Genomic DNA, 20,330 nt, shown 5'->3' with positions numbered 1-20,330 from the left:
GTCTTCATTTGCTTTCATTAGTCTCTTGTGACTTTCAGTGTACAGGTCTTTCACCTCCTTGGTTAAATTTATTACTAGGTATTTTATTCTTTTGACACAATTGTAAATGGGATTGTCTTCTTAACTTCTTTCTGATAGTTTATTATTAGTGTAGAAAAATGTAGTAAATATGTTGATTTTTGTATCACACAGCTTTACTGACCTCATTTATTAAAATTTCAAGAGTTATTTGGTGGCTTCATTAGGATTTTGTATATATAAAATCTTGTCATATTGAGGAGGGCACCTTTTGGGATGAGCACTGGGTATTGTATGGAAACCAATTTGACAATGCATTTCATATATTGAAAATAAATAAATAAATGAACATTAAAAAATAAAAAAAATAAAATCTTGTCATCAGAGTGACACATTTACATGTTTCTGTTGGATTTGGATGCCTTTTATTTATTTATTTTTTTTTCTTGCTGAATTGCTTTGGCTAAGGCTTTGAATATTTTGTTGAAGAAAAGTGGGAAGAGTGGCCATTCTTGTCTTGTTCTTGATCTTAGAGGAAAAACATTAAACTTTTCACCATTTAGTATGATGCTAGCTGTGGGCTTGTCATATCTGTCCTTTATTATGTTGAGGTATGTTCCCTCTGTACCCAGTCCTTGGGGAGTTTTTTTTTTTGCTTCTTTTTTTTTTTTTTTTTTAAATCATAAATGGATGCTTAATTTTGTCAAATGCTTTTTCTGCATCTGTTGAAATGATCATATGATTTTTATCTTTCATTTTGTTAATGCAGTGTAGCACATTGATTCATTTGTGGGTATTGAACTATCCTTGCATCCCTGGAAAAATCCCACTTGATCATGGCATATGGTTCTTTTAATGTATGGCTGAATTTGGTTTGCTAATACTTTGTTGAGGACTTTTGCACCAATGTTTATCAAGATATTGGCCTGATTTTTTTTTTTTTTCTTGTGGCACCCTTGTCTGGTTTTCATGGTGATAATGCTGGCCTTATAAAATGAGTTTGGAAGTGTTCTCTCATCTTTTATTTTTGGAAGACTTAGAGAAGGATTGATATTAATTCTTCTTTAAATATGGTAGATTTCACCAGTGAACCCATCTGGTCCTGGACTTTTGTTTGTTTGGAATTTTTTTTTTTTTTTTTAACGTTTTTATTTATTTTTGAGACAGAGAGAGACAGAGCATGAATGGGGGAGGGGCAGAGAGAGAGGGAGACACAGAATCGGAAGCAGGCTCCAGGCTCTGAGCCATCAGCCCAGAGCCCGATGTGGGGCTCGAACTCACGGACCGTGAGATCGTGACCTGAGCTGAAGTCGGACGCTTAACCGACTGAGCCACCCAGGCGCCCCTGTTTGGAATTTTTTGATTAGTGATTCAGTCTCCTTATGAGGAATTGGTCTATTAAAAAAAAATCGAATTGGTGTGTTCAGATTTTCTCTGTTTTTTTTTTTTTTTTTTTTTTTTTTTAATGTCTAATTCAGTCTTGGTAGGTTGTGTGTTCCTAGGGATTTATACATTTCTTGTAGGTTACAATATGTTGACATTTAATTTGTTCATAGTATTCTTTTATGGTCTTTTGCATTTCTGTGGTATCAGTTGTAATGTTTCTCTTTAATTTCTGATATTATTTATTTCATTCTTACCCCCAGCCCTTTTTTGGTGAGTCTTGCTAAAGGTTTGTCAATTTTGGTTTATCTTTAAAAAAAAAAATCTAGCTCTTAGGGGGTGCCTGGGTAGGTCAGTAAGTTAAGGGTCTGACTTCTGCTCAGGTCATGATCTCATGGTCCACGGTTCGAGTCCCGCGTCAGGCTGTGTGCTGACATTCAGTGCCTGGAACCTGCTTCAGATTCTGTATCTCCCTCTCTCTCTGCCCCTCCCCGGCTTTTGCCACTCTCTCTTTCTCTCAAAAATGAGTAAACATTAAAAAAAAATAATAATAAAAGACAAGAAATTGTAAAAAAAAATAACTAGCTCTTAGTTTGATCTTTCTTTTTAATGTTTTATTTTATTTTGAGAGAGCACAAGCAGGGGAAGGGCAAAGAGAGAGGGATAGAGATCTGAAGCAGGCTCTGTGCTGACAGCAGTGAGCCTGATGTGGGGCTTTAACTCTTGAACTGTTAGGTTATGACCCAAGCTGAAGTTCGACACTAAACCAACTGAGTCACCCAGGTGCCCCTGATTGATATTTTTTTAAGTTGTCTTTTTAGTTTCTATCTCATTTATTTATTATTTAAAAAAAAATTTTTTTTTAATGCTTATTTGTTATTTAGAGACAGAGAGACAGAACGTGAGCAGGGGAGGGGCAGAGAGAGAGGGAGACACAGAATGGGAAGCAGGCTCCAGGCTCTGAGCTGTCAGCACAGAGCCCGACGCGGGGCTCGAACTCACAAACTGTGAGATCATGACCTGAGCCGAAGTCGGTTGCTTAACCGACTGAGCCACCCCAGGTGCCCCTCATTTATTTCTAATATTCATTTTTTCCATCTTTTTACTTTGAGTTTTGTTTATTCTTTTTCTAGTGTAAAGTTCTTTGAGGTAAGTTTTGTTCATTCTTTTTCTAGTGTAAAGTTCTTTGAGGTGTAAAGGTAGGTTGTTTATTTGAGATCTTTTTTGTTTCTTGATGTAAGTAAGCATTTGATACGAACTTTTCAAACTGGTTTTGTGGCATCCCATAAATTTTGTTATGTTGTATTTTCAATTTGTCTCAAAGTAGTTTTTTTATTTCTCTTTGATTTCTTCTTTGACCCATGTGTGCTAACATTGTATTATGTTTTGATTCTCTAAAGTCTGTGTGCTTTTGTTCCTTATAGAGCCCTTAGAGAGTTGTTCTTTGTATTTTGTTGAGAGTTTGTAGGTGTTGTTCATGGAAAGATTGTTTTTATTTTCTTTTTTTTAGATGCACAGCCCTTGATACCAGAAGTCACTGTTTCTTAAATTGGGAGCTTCATAGAATTAATCAGATTTAGAGAGGAAAAAAAAAATCATTGAAGTCAGAAGTGGTTAAGAAAAAATTTGTAGAGCAGGCATTTAGCTAAGCTTTACAAATAGGTTTATGTTCTTAAATTAAGCATTGAGTCAACTTCCTAATTTTTGTATTTTCATTAGAGTAAATAGAGGTATATAGTTTCTGTAATGAGCCATACATAAATGAAATTTCTGCTTATGGTATTTTCTAGTTATAAAATAAATGGTGGATTGTAGCAACAGAATATAGATGGTGTTTTCTATTTTAGCAGTTACAGCTCTAATTGTATGTATTTTCATGATTTATTATGATAAATAATAAAATGTTTCATGAATACCTATGCACATAGTTCCTGAAACTCATTCAGGGTTTCTGAGCAGTATTTTCCTAGCTATAGATAGCCTGAAATATTAGGGTTTATTGGGTAATGAAATCAATTTAGAGGGTTTTCAAATAGCATTTTCAAAATGAAACGTAATAAAGCTTATTAAAGAACTCGGCTCTGGGTAAAAATTGTTCTGTGTAACTTTAGTATATCGGTTTGCACCGTAAAAGTATTTCTTACTGTGTTGTATGGTTCAAACAGTGGCTTCTGTTTTAGAGTGCCCCAGTAGTTAAAATCTGGTATAAAACTTTACCTTTTCTTTTTTGCCACTTAAAAGGGTTAATATAATCACAATTTTGGCTGAGTTTTGTGTGTGTTTGGAATGGTGGTTTAAAAAGCAATTATGAGAATTTAAGTTTATCTTGAGGTTGTTAAATTAAAATTAGAGAATAAAGTCGTTTTATACACACACACACGTGTATGTATTTGTTTTTGAAGTTATTATACTTTGGACTGACATCTTAGTAACATTGTCAGGTAAGAAGTAATGTTAGTGAGATGTGTAAGAACTACCATTTAAACAGTTTAGCTTGTGTTGAAAAACATTAAAAGTATCAGTGGCTTGGGGTGCCTGGGTGACTCAGTCCGTTCATTAAGCATCCAACTCTTGGTCTGAGCTCAGGTCTTGATCTCAGTGTTGTGAGTTCAAGCCCCGTGTTGGGTTCTGTGCTAGATGTGAAGCCTACTTAAAAAAAAAAAAAAAAAAAAGAAAGAAAGAAAGAAATCAGTGGCTTATTTTTCTTGTGTTTTATGTTATTTTGATGATGCTTAAATTTAAGATGTTGAGGGGGCCTGGGTGGCCCAGTCACTGGAGTGTCCGACTTCGGCTCAGATCACCATCTCACGGAATGTGAATATGAGCCCACATCTGACTCGCTGCTGTCAGTGCAGAGCCTGCTTGGGATCCTTGGTCCCCCTCTCACTCTACCTCTCTCTCACTAGTGCTCTCTCTCTCTCAAAAATAAGTAAAACATTAAAAAAAAAATCTAGGATGTTGATTAAGGCCTAAGGACCCTCGGATGTAAATCTGAGCATAAAATTAAAAAACAAATGTTAAAATATTTCCTGGTATTTTAATATACAGATTCTGCTGTACACAAGGCAGAGTTTTATTTTAAATAGAAGCAAATGTAGTTGAGCTCATGTAAGTCAAAATCCTTCACTAGATTTTCTTGTTTTATATGTAATTAAAATATTGATGACTGTTGTATTTGTTTCTTAGTTATGAGTCTCAAAGGAATAATTCAGTACAATACTATATGATTTTCACCTACGCAAAGGGATTTTACTTTTTCTTATTTATATTACTGCTGCCTATTAGAGACATGGCAAATAATATAATAATATGCTGTAAGCAGTGTAAGGAATTGCTTCTTTCTTGGCTTTTCTTTGTTTTTTTAGGACATTTATGTTTCTGAAGTGTATGTTTCACTTATTTTTCATGATGTTCCTTCATTTTATTTTTCTTTTGTTTCTTCATAATCAAATTGAGGTTATGATTTTTTTTTTTTTTTTTTTTTGTCTAGAAAGCTACATAAATAATGTGGTCTTTGCAGGGTTTCGCACCTAGGGCTACATGATGGTTTTTTTTTGCCACTTTTTGATGATGTTAATTTTGTTCTTTGGTTAAGATCTTTGTTTTCTTCACTGCACAATTGCTTGCTTTCTTCTGTAGCTAACCAGCAGTTGTGGGTGGAAACTTTGTGACTTTGCATTCCAAATTAAACTTTCCCCTCCTAGATTTAGTATCCATTGATGATTCTTAGTTGAATCAATTTCTTATAACTTGTGATTTTGATTTTTATGTAATTTGAAACTTAGTGAAAAGAAGAATTGAAATAATAACATAAGGACGTTTATATACTCTTTGCTACAGTTCACCAGTTATTTACATTATATATATTTAATTTGTAAAAAGGGTGTAATAAGAGTCCTTATCTCAAGTAGTATTGATTTTCATTGCCTCTGAGTTTCACTGAAAAGTGTGTTTTCTTGTTACTATTCTGTGTAATTGTAAAGTATTCTTTTATAATTCTCCTTATTCTTTCTATATTCCCTCTCCATTTTAAGGCTTCTGAATACTGGTCATTTTCTACGAAATTTTACGTGTAGTTGTGTGATGTGCATATACATAATATGAACTTAGCAATTCTTTGTACTTTTTAAATTACTCTTTAACGTGGGTGTGGGACAAATATTTTCACATCACAAAGTTCTGTAGATAAGGTTCAGGAATTTAAGAAAGGCAACCTATCAACTCTTTTAGTCATGACTCTTAAACATTACCTTTCCTAGCAAAGGGCACCTGGATGGCTCTGTTGGTTAAGCATTCATTTAGCTCAGATCATGATCCCGGGGTCATGGTATTGAGCCCCACATTGGGCTTCATGCTGAGCATAGAGCCCACTTAAGATTCTCTCTCTCCCTCTGCCTTTCTCCCTCGCTAGTGCTCTCTCTTTCTCCCTCTTAAAAAAAATTACCTTCCCTTGGGAGTATTCTTTGACTCATTTCAATTCAATTCAACAGATAGATATAGAGTGCCTACAGTATTTAAAAGATAGTGTAGAAGAAACCAGGTAATCGAAATGCCTTATATTTACAATGTTTTGCAGTTTTCAAAACACCTTTGAATATGCATTTTCTTTAAAAAAAAATTTTTTTTAACGTTTTATTTATTTTTGAGAGAGAGAGAGAAAGAGTGAGTGAGTGAGCAAGCAGGGGAGGGGCAGAGAGAGAGGGAGGCGGAGAATCCCAAGCAGGCTCCAGGCTCTGAGCTGTCAGCACAGAGCCCGACCTGGGGCTAGAACTCACAAACTGTGAGATCATGACCTGAGCCAAAGTTGGATGCTTAACTGACTGAGCCACTCTCTGAGTATGCATTTTCTTAATTGTCATTACCATAACTCAGCAAAGTAGATAGTTCAGATAGATTTATTCTCATTGTATATGAAGAAACTGAAGTCTTGAAAGATTGTGACTTAACCAGGGTCCCATAGCTAGGGAGTGACAGCTTAAGCATGAACCAAAGCATAAGCTCAGTGCTCTTTTAAATTCTCCTTCACCACCTGTATATAGTGACTGTATATTTATAGTGACTATAAATTAACATATTAATTTATTATGCAAATTTACTGACCACAACAGAGGTATTTTTTAATTTTTTCACTTAATATTTATCTTAAGTGCTTCAAGGGCAGGGATAGGATCAGTAAAATAAGATCAAGACAGTGTCTTGTAAGTTAATATGAGTACCTTCCAGATACTTTCAACTAAGACAGTGATGTGTAATCAGCTCAATTGGTTAAGCATTTGACTCTTGGTTTCAACTGAGGTCATGATTTCACACTTGGTGAGTTGGAGTCCTGGGTCAGGCTCTGCGCTGACAATGTGGAGCCTTCTTGGGATTCTCTGTCTCTTTCTCTCCCTGCCCCTCTCTTGCCTGTGTGCTCTCACTCTCTCAAAACAAATAAGTAAACATTTAAAAAAAAAAGATAGTGATGTGTATCAGAATGCTTGGATATATGAGAGTGGTTATGACATGCTTTTTCTTGTTTTGTTGGTGGGTCTGTTGAATGTGACTATTAAAAATAGTGGTGGGCAGGTAAAGGAAACAAAAGCAAAAGTGAACTATCAGAACTTCATCAAAATAAAAAGCTCCCCTCTGGGACACAGCAAAGGCGGTCATAAGAGGAAAATATATAGCAATCGAGGCCTTCCTAAAGAAGGAAGAAAGGTCTCAGATACACAGCTAACCGTACACCTCATAGAGCTGGAAAAAGAACAGAAAAGAAAACCCCAAACCAGCAGGAGACAGGAGATAATAAAGATTAGAGCAGAAATCAATGCTATCGAAACCAAAAAAACAGCAGAACAAATCAATGAAACCAGAAGCTGGTTCTTGAAAGAATTAACAAAATTGATAAACCACTAGCCAGTTTGATCAAAAAGAAAAAGGAAAGGACCCAACTAAATAAAATCAAGAATGAAAGAGGAGAGATCACAACCAACACAGCTGAAATAAAAACTGCCAGAGTCCAGCTCCAGCAGGTCCAGGGGTTCCCAAAAGATGGACAGCATCGGTGAAAATAAAACCAAACTAAAATAAAAAACTAAAACTAAAATAAAAATGGACACAGACAACAACAGTGTGTTGAACTGGCCGATTTATTGTAGCAAATGTGGCATTATATTTGTTAGTGATTTTTTTGTAGTATATGTCATCTATGGTTTTCTAACATTACCTAATCTTGAAAATGTTCCTATGTGTAATCAACCTTTAAGAAATAACATGGCGATTTTCTTGTAATGTTCCCTCATACCCTTTGATTATTGATTAATTTCCTACATTATTTCATTATGCATCTGTGTTTATCTATAATCTATAAAGCATTTGCTTTGCTGTTCTCATGAAAGGCCCCTTATCTCTTAACACCTCAAGTCCCAGGTGCCAGGAAGGGGCCGAAAGGACCTTAGAAACCCATGCCTCACACATTCTCAGAAAGACAATGCACCTAGGAATTAATGAACCATTCTGTACCTTAACCGACTAGGTTCAGTCATCATCTGGAATGCCTTTTGGGGGCCGGGTAGGCCTAGGGGTTGAAGTCACCTGTGCTCATAGATACACTCCTTAGTTGCCGGAGTGGGGCTCTCAAATCCATATGTCTCTCCTTTGTCGGCCTCCTTAGCTGGCAAGTGTATGAGGCTATCCTTCCTGTAAGTAGAGGAGTCTCCATAGGGGATGGCAAGGGCTAGATGTAAGGCCGCACAGTTTCTTGCGGAACCTTATTTTCTTTCCTAATGGTTCTTTTCCCAGGGGGCCTGTCGAGGGCAATTCCCCAATCGACTGAGACAATACCCTAGGTAGTCTTACGGCCAAATTACCTAAAAGCGGGAGTCCAAGAAGCTTCACTTTCGGTGGGTCGCCTTGCAGTCACCAATCCGTCCGCAGCCCGGGCCTTGCCATCAGGCTGGGATAGCTCGGCTTCCAGCAAAAAACAATAATAAGAGAATATTATGAGCGATTATATGCCAATAAAATGGGCAATCTGGAAAAAATGGAAAAATTCCTAGAAGCATATACACTACTGAAACTGAAACAGGAAGAAATAGAAAATTTGAACAGACCCATAACCAGTAAAGAAATTGAATTAGTAATCAAAAATCTCCCAAAAAACAAGACTCCAGGGCCAGATGGCTTTCCAGGGGAATTCTACCAGACATTTATGGAAGAGTTAACACCTATTCTCTTGAAGCTGTTCCAAAAAATAGAAATGGAAGGAAAACTTCCAAACTCTTTCTATGAGGCCAGCATTACGTTGATTCCAAAACCAGACAGAGACCCTACTAAAAAGGAGAACTATAGACCAATTTCCTTGATGAACATGGATGCAGAACTCCTCAACAAGATATTAGCCAACCAGATCCTACAATACATTAAAAAAATTATTCACCATGACCAAGTGGTATTTATACCTGGGATGCAGGGTTGGTTCAGTATCTGCAAAACAACTTGATTCATCGCATCAATAAAAGAAAGGACAAGAACCATATGATCCTCTCAATAGATGCAGAGAAAGCACTTGACAAAATACAGCATCTTTCTTGATAAAAACCTTCAAGAAAGTAGAGATAGAAGGAGCATACCTCAAGATAATAAAAGCCATATATGAATGACCCAATGCTAATATCATCCTCAATGGGGAAAAACTGAGAGCTTTCCCCCTAAGGTCAGGAACAAGACAGGGATGTCCACTCTTGCCACTGTTATTCAACCTAGTATTGGAAGTCTTAGCCTCTGCAATCAGTCAACACAAAGAAATAAAAGGCATCCAAGTCGTCCAGGAGGAGGTCAAACTTTCACTCTTCGCAGATGACATGATACTCTACATGGAAAACCTAAAAGATTCCATCAGAAAACTGCTAGAACTGATTCATGAATTCAGCAAAGTTGCAAGATATAAAATCAATGCACAGAAATCGGTTGCATTCCTATTCACTAACAATGAAGCAACAGAAAGAGAAGGAATCAATCCCATTTACAATTGCACCAAAAACCATACAATACCTAGGAATAAATCTAACTAAAGAGGTTAAAAATTTATACACTGAAAACTATGGAAAGCTTATGAAAGAAATTGAAGAAGACACAAAAAAATGGTAAAAGATTCCATGCTCTTAGATAGAAGTGAAAAATATTGTTAAAATATTGATACTACTCAAGGCAATCTACATATTCAATGCAATCTCTATCAAAATAACACCAACGTTCTTCACAGAGCTAGAACAAATAATCCGAAAATTTGTATGGAACCAGAAAAGACCCTGAATAGCCAAAGCAATCTTGAAAAAGAAAACCAAAGCAGGAGGCATCACAATCTCGGACTTCAAGCTATACTACAAAGCTGTAATCAGCAAGACAGTATGGTACTGGCACAACAACAAACACTCAGATCAATGGAACAGAATAGAGAACCCAGAAACGGACCCACAAACGTATGGGCAACTAATCTTTGACAAAGCAAGAAAGAATATCCAATGGAATAAAGACAGTCACTTCAGCAAGTGGTGCTGGGAAAACTGGACAGCAACATGCAGAAGAATGAACCTGGACCACTTTCTTACCCCATACACAAAACTAAACTCAAAATGGATGAAAGTCCTCAAAGTAAGCCATAAAAGGAAGCCATAAAAATCCTTGAGGAGAAAGCAGTCAAAAACCTCTTTGATCTTGGCCGCAGCAACTTCTTACTCAACATGTCTCCAGAGGGAAGGAAACAAAAGCAAAAATGAACTACTGGGACCTCATCAAAATAAAAAGCTTCTGCACAGCGAAGGAAACAGTTAGCAAAACTAAAAGGCAACCAACAGAATAGGAGAAGATATTTGCAAATGGCACATCAGATAAAGAGTATCCAAAATCTGTAAAGAACTTTTCTTTTTTTTTTTAAAGTTTTTTTTTTTTTTAATGTTTATTTATTTTTGAGACAGAGCCAGCATGAATGGGGGAGGGGCAGAGAGAGAGGGAGACACAGGATCGGAAGCAGGCTCCAGGCTCTGAGCCATCAGCCCAGAGCCCGATGCGGGGCTCGAACTCACGAACCGTGAGATCGTGACCTGAGCTGAAGTCGGACACTCAACCGACTGAGCCACCCAGGCGCCCCTATAAAGAACTTTTCAAACTCAACACCCAAAAAGCAAATAATCCAGTGTAGAAATGGGCAAAAGGCATGAATAGACACTTCTCCAAAGAAGACATCCAGATGGCCAACCGACACATAAAAAATGCTCCACATCACTCATCATCAGGGAAATACAAATCAAAACCACAATGAGATACCACCTTACTCCTGTCAGAATGGCTAAAACTAACAACTCAGGCAACAACAGATGTTGGCGAGGATGCGGAGAAAGAGGATCTCTTTTGCATTGTTGGTGGGAATGCAAGCTGGTGCAGCCACTCTGGAAAACAGTATGGAGGTTCCTCAAAAAAATTAAAAACAGAACTACCCTACGACCCAGCAATTTCATTACTAGGTATTTATCCAAGGGATACAGGTGTGCTGTTTCGAAGGGACACATGCACCCCAATGTTTATAGCAGCACTAGCCACAATAGCCCAAAGTAGGGAGCCTAAATATCTATTGACTAATGAATGGATAAAGAAGATGTGGTATATATTACACGATGAAATATTACTCAGCCATCAAAAAGAGTGAAATCTTTCCATTTGCCACAATATGGATGGAGCTAGAGTATTAAGCTAAGTGAAGTAAATAGAGAAAGACAAATATCATAGGATTTCACTCATGTAATTTAAGAAACAAAACAGATGAACATATGGGAGGTGGGGGAAAAGAGGCAAACAAACCGCAAGAGGCTTTTAATGATGGAGAACAAATTGGGGGGTATTGATGGAGGGAGGAGAGTGGGGATGGGTTAGATGGGTGATGGGTCTTCAGGAGGGTACTTGTGATGAGCACTGAGTGTTGTGTTGTATTTAAGTGATGAATTACTGAATTCTGCTCCTGAAACCAAATGCCCTGTGTGCAAAACCAAACTAACTGGAATCTAAATAAAAATTTGAAAAAAAAATTGTGGTGGGCTGGTATTAGAGACTACACTTACTAAGGTCACTGTTCAAGATCAGTATGTTAAAGATCCTTAACACACACCATTACACTGATTTTTTTATTTAGGTGTTGTGGATTATGTCCGTGTGACATTTTCCCTCTTTTTACCCATAACCTCTCAAAGGTTCAGTGCCAGAAAGAACAGAAATACATCTTTATTTTCTCATTGCATCCTCTCTTGAATAGATAATACTTCCATTGCTCTCTTTCCAATTTGGCTTCGAGTCACTGCTGTGATTCTGCTGTTGAACAGTCTTTTAAGTCAGAAGTTAGTATTCTGGTTAAGTAAAAAAAAAAAAAAAAAAAAAAAAAATTGTGAGACTGCCCATCTTACCAGTGTAGCTAAGGTAGTTTTTACTAAATCAGTTATTAGGGCCATGTTGTGAGAGGCATGTGACAATTGCATTTCACACATCTTTCCTAAATAGTGTTTCTCGAATTTATTGGAAATTTAATACTCCTGGTACTGAGGTTCTGAGGTTAGCGAAACCAATCATGTCTCAAGTTCACTAAAACCACATTTGTGCTATTTAATATTTTAAAAGAAAACTTAAACAGTTTTAGTCTGTCTTTACTATTTTTGCCTTACCTGATTGAATTTTGCTCTTGTGTTAATTAATAAGTTCATAGGAAATGTTCTAATTAGTTTCTGTCATAACTGGGAACCATAATAAGTTAGAGTACTTTGGAAAGCATGATAACACCTGCTCACTAGTAAATATCAATTCTTGGTCTGGCTCTTTTCCAGTCTTGCTAACTGTGTCTAAATGTGTGAACCTCTTACCATCTGCGTGCTTCAATTTTCCTCTAAATTAAAAAAAAAAAAAAGTCTTACCTGTATTCTATGCAGTTCAGAGTTTTGAAAGACAACGAGAGGTCATTAAAGTGTAAAATCCCTAACTGTTGAGAAAACCATTGGCTTTAAAATATACTGTTGTGAAATAGTAATATGCTATTTAAAGACCATGGACTCTTTTACTGTACTTTGTTGCTTAGTCTAAGACCTCTATTTTCAAAATGCAGTGTATTTGAAGACGAGTTTTACTGTTGAATTTGACAGGCCTGGCACAAGGCCAATCTCATGAGCCCAAAGGGAGAGTTTGCAGAAAACGCAGGTTGAAGGAGCCATAGAATTGACTTTCCATGAAGTCTAGGCTTATCCATGTTCATTCCTACGGGTGGGAGATTTGCTGAAAGTTGACTGTTTTCTTCCTTCCATACCATCTGATTCCAATCTGTACTTGTCTTTTATAGCTAGAGACGGTCGGATGGCAGCTTAACCTTCAGATGGCTCACTCTGCCCAAGCGAAACTAAAATCTCCTCAAGCCGTGTTACAGCTGGGAGTGAGTGGTGAAGATTCAAAGGTAAGAAATGGTACCTCAGTGAAATGCTGCATTTTGTTTACCAGGTAGGTCTTGTAGTTTATTGTGAGCAGAGTCTCTGCCCCCTGGATTGAAATTTTAAACACAATTAAATTAAAATTCAACAAGGATTAACAAATGGCTAGATCTTTGTGACAGGTTTTGAGAATCAGAGTTACTTATCCCTTTGTTATTCATTTGAAGAAATGTCTTGCACGAGCATTTCATAACCTCTTCTTTTAAATTCTGCAGTGGGAAAACTTGGTAACAGCCATATAAAATTAAGATTTTAATGATTTAGATATTTGTGGATATTTGTAGGTGTTTTGTGTTTTAAGATGCTTACATATAGTAGAAGGAATTTTGTTGTCTAGCCAATGCCTGCATTACCAAGATGATGTGAATTGTGTTTGTGTGTGTGTAACATTAGCGTGCATGAGTTTAAATCCCAGCTGTTGCAAAATGGAATTTTGGATTCGTTTATACTGTGCGATGATTTCTTTTTTAGCGTTAATTTCAGGAAGCTTGATTTGGAATTTTTTTTTTTTTTTTTTACTGTAGCGTATAGAGAAATATATATTTAAGATAGCAGTGAAAGATATTTGTTATCTTTTTATTGTAATCGATTATCTTTTTAAGATGGATAAAGGGGAGTGACTTTTTCCCCCTAAATAAAGGAGACTGCTTCTTTTTAACACAGAGAGGTGAAAATCAGGTAGGAAGATCTGAGGAAAGAGAGGTAACTATGACTGGATGTAATCAGAGAATAATTGGAGAAATGTTATTGTTTATAATGGGCATTGAAGGATGAGAGCAGTATTACTTCTTTGTTAGAACTTTCATCATGTGTTATATATCATGCGCATTTTTATCTTCCATGGTAATGGGGACCAGTACGTAGCCCCGGTTAACAAGTCTATAAAATTTTAGGCAATTGAGTTGGGACTCACTGTATATAATTTATTAATTCATTCAGTGTTTCAAAAGTATTGCATTTCACACATTTTAAGTTGGTGAATACAGTATAAATAACAATAATTTATAAAATAATATAAGTTTAGTAGTTAAGAGTTGAAGTGACTGGTATATTATATATGCTCTACAATTTAGAAGTGGTGTAGCTTTGGGCAAGTCACTTCATCTTTATGAGTATCAGCTTCTTCATCTGTAAACCGGGGATAACATTACCTGTTGCACGGGGTTACCCAGTGTATGGAGTGCTTATTTAGTCCGATGCCTAGTGTTAGGTAAATGCTTAAAAAAAGCAGGCTGCTGCCATTTTCATCATCGTCGGCAATAAAACTTATTTTTGGCTAATGAATAAATAAATGCCTTTGTTTTAAACCAAAGCTGACAGTGAATTTATTTCCTGATGAAATTAATCATTTCCCTTTCCTTGCCCCCTTCCGCCTTGTTAGTTCTCGATCTTCTTTTTCATATCTGTGCTTACTGAGACCTCGGGAGGGGAAGGGCAGCCTGGAAAGCCTGATGTTTTCTTACAGTGAACTAGGGAAGGCATTCCTTTAGGTTTGGGATAACAGTCTGGAACTCACTAGTTCCAGTGTAGACTGGAACTATTCTGAGTGAAGACACACACGCGTACGTATGTACAGATGTACGTACACACATTCGTATGTTCTCCAAGTGTCTGTACACCTTCACTGTTGTATTTCTCTGGACTGTCATATGTTAAGTCTGAACAGGTAAATGGAATTGATAGGCTGGAAGGAAACTGTTGTGACCGTATATGGGGTGTACTTTGAGCATCATTGTGTAGGCAGTGGTGGACCTTGGGATGCCTGAGTCCTCCCGGCTCCTTTATCATGTCTTCAAAATACGTTTATGTCAGTTCTATGTTGAGACAGTAGGAATGAATGAGTAATACTTCTAGTAAAAGAGTCATGTTTTTAATCCATGTTACTCAGAAAATCTCTACAGATGTGAAATCCAGCTCACTGGGAGATAGAACCTGGAGTACATTTGTATCTCCCTGTGTGTTGCTATTTTGAAGTTTTGAACGAGCGTTTGGTTATCCATGTAACTTGTAGAGCTGGAGAACCATTTGCATCGACAAACAGACGATGCAAAGAAGAGCAGCGGCCTACAAAGGAAAAGGATATTTTCTTTTTTTTTTTTTAAGTTTATTTATTTTGAGAGAGAGACAGAGCATGAGCAGGGGAAGGGCAGAGAGGGGGGAGACACAGAATCCCAAGCAGGCTCTGGGATCTGACCTGTCGGCACACAGCACGATGCAGGGCTCAAACCCATGAGCCGTGAGATCATGACCTGAGCCAAGATCAAGAGTCGGATGCCCAACCAGCTGAGCCACCCGAGCACCCTGATATTTTCATTTTGGTGCAGACTTAAGTGCACCTCTTTCCCTTGTATTGCCTCTCTTCCCTATGGCATTGTGTGGATTTGACCTGTTTCTCATATCTGCTAAAGAAGACACACGTAATGGAGCGTATCACAGCTGTCAGCCTGGACAGACACCTGCCATCTCCAAGTGCTGTGTGTCCCAGCTCCAAGGAGCAGTTAACCACCACACCTCTGTTCTCTCAGTGAACTGCTGTTGGGAAGATTTACTTTTTCTTCTTTTCATATTCTCCCTCTCTCTTTTTGTGATCTGGTACTCTGTTCTTTGTACTCGTGTGAGACTTTGGGAATTCTTGACAGGTGGGAATATTAGATGAAAGGAACAGGAATATGGAACATGTTTTAAAAACCACGTTTGTTAAAAGAAAGGAGAACTTTTTCTAAAAAATTTTTAAGTTTGTTTATTTGAGAGAGAGAGAGAGAGAGAGAGAGAAAGCAGGGGAGGGGCAGAGAGAAAATCCCAAGCAGGCTCTGTGCTGATAGTACAGAGTCTGATGTGGGGCTCGAACTCACAAACTGTGAGATCATAACCTGAGGCGAAACCAAGAGTCAGACGCTTAACCAACTGAGCCACCCAGGCGCCCAAGAAGGGAGAAGTTTTATTGAAAATGATGACAAGTTATCACTGGTTAGTGTATGATGGAAAGTATCATAGAATGCAGAGTTGCCATATTATGAAATTGGCATTTGTTTAAAAAGCAGAAAGCATGAAATAAAATTCTTTTAAGTGTGTATGTTAAAGGGTATTTTTCCTGAAAGTATTCATGTATTAAAATAATTCTGAGAGGGGTACCTGGGTGGCTCAGTCAGTTCAACATTTGACTCTTGATTTTGGCTCAGGTCATGATCTCACGGTTTGTGAGATTGAGCCCCATGTTGGGCTCTGTGCTGACAGAGTGGAGCCTGCTTGGGGTTCTCTGTCTCTTCTTTCTCTCTTCCTCCCCTGCTCTCTCTCTCAAAATAAATAAACTTAAAAAAAATTCTGAGAGGGTTAGTCAGTGAACATTATGAGAGACTCTTTTGATGGTGTTTACTTTTGAGCTGCTGAGCTGAAAACTTCCTGCAGTTCATCAAAGTGTGTGGTTTCTAAAAGTCTTTCTTCTCATTCACTTCCAACATACACATGAAAAGCGTAGCCTGCAGTGAAGTTCTAATTGCTATCATATTAGATAGCACTGTTGCATTCGTGTCCTTTCTCTTGAAACGTTCCTGTCTCAAGGCTTTCCTGTTTTGCTACTAATTTTATCATGAAAACTGGGCGATTGTAACTTCTCTTGCAGTATTTTGATTTATATATTCTAGTTGTTTGCAATTAATTGTCTTAGTGTTTATCTACTGCATTTAGCAAAGTAAGATTATTTTCCTGTTCTGAGATACATCAAAAAGAGGGTTTTTTGTTTTTTGTTTTTGGTTTATTTCATTAGAGGGCAGTAGAGCTCTGCTTACCTAACCTCTGGCACTTACAGTGTTATTTGAAATAACATTCAAAATAATTTGTGAAGTCAGTAGTTGTGGGAAATGCTAAGTGTTCACATTTCTAATCTGTATATAACAATAGAGTTCTTTTGTTTCCATCAACAAAATTAATGCCTATTAATCAGATATGTACAGAACAAATAAATGAAATCATCATGATTTCATTGTTTGTTAGTTTCTCTGTGATTATTTGCCAAAATGAAGTTTATTAAAAAGCCTTCAACACTATTGACTATTTTTGTAACATTCTGTCGCTTGTATTAATTTCTTTGTGAGAAAAGAGAACACAGTAATCCCAAGATAGTTGAATGGCTCTAGTATAACTACTTCCAGGCTAATCATAGTTGGCATTTCTTTATTTATAGAGAATAGCAATTTTATACTTAACAAATGTTGGTAATTTTGAGTATTCCAAGCACCTTAACTTTAAATATGCTAAAAACACTAAAATACTTAAATTTTGCTCTTGGTTGTGCATTATTATGTTTCCCCCAGTAACTTCGCACTTCTGAGACAATCACGTTTTGTTAGTACAGTGACTCTAAAATTTTTTGGTACATCTTTTAAGAAAGAATCTTGGTGTTTCATTCGTTTCTTCTTTTGAAACAACTGGGATAAAATCGCCGTGGAAGGGAACTGTCATTTACCTTAAGGTTAAGTTGGATTATGCTCAGGTTGCACAAGGTACTTTGTGGTGGGTAATTACGATTTCAAGTGAATTTAGGACTTTAAGTACTAATTTGTTGAGTTAGAGATCTTCATTCTTATTTCCAAAATGGGTGACAAATTCTATTTAGAGTGACGAAAAAGGAGGGAAAGCCCTGTTTTAGTGCTTATTCTGTGCTAGACATGGTATCTCCTCCTTTACTTCTGGGGTGCCTGGGTGGCTCAGTCAGTGCAGCTCAGGTCATGGTCTCACGGTCCGAGTGAGTTCGAGCCCTGCGTGGGCTCTGTGCTGACAGCTCGGAGCCTGGAGCCTGCTTCAGAGTCTGTGTCTCCCTCTCTCTCTGCCTCTCTCCTGCTCACACTCTGTTTCTTTCTGTCTCTCAAAAATAAATAAACATTAAAAAAATTTTTTTTTTTTAGATAAAATACTTCTTTCACGGTTACCTGGGTGGCTCAGTTGGCTAAACATCCAACTTAGGTCATGATCTCACGGTTCGTGGGTTTGAGCCCCACATCGTGCTCTGCACTGACAGCATGGAGCCCTCTTGGGATTCTCTCCCAAGGAGTGTGTATGAACTCCTTTTCTCTCTGATCCATCCCTGCACCTGCATGCACTTTCTCTCTCACATGCTCTCTCGCTCTCTCAAAATAAATAAATAAACTTAAAAAAAAAAAATAAAGCTGTCATCATATTGAAAAAATGAAAATAAAAGATTTCTTTCTTTTATGAATGAATTGTTATTGTTATTATACTGTTATTGTCATTATCTTGTTATTATCCCTATTTTATAGGAAGATGGAGAAATGGAAACACATAGAGATTAACCCCGAGGTTATACAACTAAAAACAAGTAGAACTAGGATTTGAAACCAGACAGTTTAACTTCAGAGCACTGTACTTTATTCATTGCTGAGATACTGCCTCTTTTTGCTTGTTTAATGACTTAGCAGTTGATCCCGTAATGTATGTATGTTTGAAGTTGCTGAACGTGTTCTAATACGCACTGTTGTATCTTGTTGGTTGTTGTTCTCCATACAGTGATAGGCATATGGATTCTCAATTTCCTTTTGCTTTTCTCTGATTAAGCTGAAATAATTTTACACCTAAAGTCAATGAGAGACACTAATAAATACTTTTACATAGTAAATAAAGTTTTATGTTTTGATGTTACCTCAGTTAGTTCACTAAAGACTGTGTTTATTGACACACTTTACTATAACAGCTATATGGCATCATGGATGTTGATACCTTATGAACAAAGAAATAGGCTATATCACTGAAAAGAAAACATCCTTAGATCTGTTTATGACAGATTCCTTAGTAAGAGAAAAATACGTCTTTATTCAAATTATGAACTCTTGTATTAGAAATGTGAAGTATTCTGATCTCCCTAAAAGTGATGGTTGTATTGACTGATTTTGAAGGGCCTTCAGATTTCTCGAGCTGCTCTCACAAGCAGGTCTGAATTTTACAAATACTGTATTTTTACTAATCTAATCTGTATAAATAAATATATTTCAGTATATTTCCCTTGATAATTTAAGTTTATTTTTCTCTTTAACAAAAATTTTTTTTAAATGTTTATATTTGAGAGAGAAAGAGAGAGGGACAGAATGCAAGTGGGTGAGGGGCAGAGAAGGAGGGGGGCATAGAATCTGAAGCAGGCTCCAGGCTCCAAGCTGTTATGACAGTACAGAGCCCACAAGGGGCTCGAACTCACAGATCACGAGATCATGACCTGAGTTGAAGTCAGATGCTTAACCGACTGAGCCACCCATGCGCCCCTATTTTTCTCTTTTTTAAAAGTTGTGCATCTATTATGGACATTTTTTAAAATATAGGAAAAAAAAGACAAAACCGTACCCACAACACTGTTATGTTTTGCTATAGGACTTTCTAGTTGTTTTTTACTTTGCATCTCTTAACTTGTAAATGATTAAAAAAAAATAATGATGTTTGCATTTGGTTTAGGAAAAAATTGAGATTTTATTATTACTGTTCAGTACTTGATATGGTTATGAGAAGATAATCTCATTCATTAACCAGAATTTTTTTCCATTTTGATAAGTAGCAATTACTGCTTTTTCTAGAACGTGGTCTCCTGTGATCTGAAGAAACATTCAGTAAAGTCTTGGGCTTTTTACTCACTGATTTTGATGAGAAATTTTATAAAATGAGCTTTGCTTCCAGCAGTTCTGTATTAAGATACTAATTTTCATTTGTGCCATTTGGGATGGTTATTTAGGGTTCAGAAAATTTTGAAGACAGGTCAGTGGTTTTTCTTCTCAAATGAAATGATTGATAAGTATCGTCTTTTTAAAAATTGTGGTTCTTGGGGCACCTGGGTGGTTCAGTCAGTTGAGTGCCTTTGTTTTTTTTCTTTAAAGTTTATTTATTATTTTGAGAGAGAGAGAGATACAGTGTGAGTGGGGTAGAGGCACAGACAGAGGGGAGAGAGAGAATCCAAAGCAGGCTCCATGCTGTCCGTACAGAGCTTCACGTGGGGCTCGAACTCATGAGTCGTGAGATCATGACCTGAGCCGAAATCAAGAGTCAAATGTGTAACCAACCTAACCACCCAGGCAACCTGAGTGTCTGAGTCTTGATTTTAGCTCAGGTCATGATCTCACTGTTGTGAGATCAAGCACCATGTCAGGCTCTGTGATGGGTGTGGAGCCTCCTTCAGATTCCCTTTCCCTATCCCTTTGCCCCTTCCTTGTGCAGATGCGCTCTCTCGCGCACGCTCTCTCTCTCTCTCTCTCTCTCTCTCTCTCTCAAAAAACAGGAAGTAAATAATTATGGTTTTTTTCATTAGTTAGGTTATGTATGTTTATTGTAGAAAACTTGTAGAAAATTGTAGAAATTGTAGAAAATTCCAGAGATATAAAGAAAATCTCAGAGGTTTACCCTCAAGATGCAGCCAATCTATTTGACCTATTTTATTTCCGTGTT

At 37.1% G+C, this 20,330-nt stretch overlaps 1 protein-coding gene across 5 annotated transcripts in view; it reads left to right on the top strand.

Annotated features, from left to right (window-relative positions):
• Window positions 1–20,330, top strand: part of COMMD10 (COMM domain containing 10) — a 214,866-nt gene that overhangs the window by 34,507 nt on the left and 160,029 nt on the right. For all 5 annotated transcript variants that reach the window (XM_060636326.2, XM_060636327.3, XM_060636323.3 and 2 more), the window contains exon 5: window positions 12,752–12,862. In XM_060636326.2, the coding sequence (XP_060492309.1) occupies window positions 12,752–12,862 (111 nt within the window). The remainder of the gene's footprint in view (window positions 1–12,751; window positions 12,863–20,330) is intronic.

This window comes from Panthera onca, chromosome A1 (assembly GCF_046562875.1).
Source record: "Panthera onca isolate mPanOnc1 chromosome A1, mPanOnc1 haplotype 2, whole genome shotgun sequence".
Taxonomy (NCBI): domain Eukaryota; kingdom Metazoa; phylum Chordata; class Mammalia; order Carnivora; family Felidae; genus Panthera; species Panthera onca.
The sequence above is the reverse complement of the archived record's forward strand: the minus strand, read 5'-3'. Positions and strand labels throughout refer to the sequence as shown.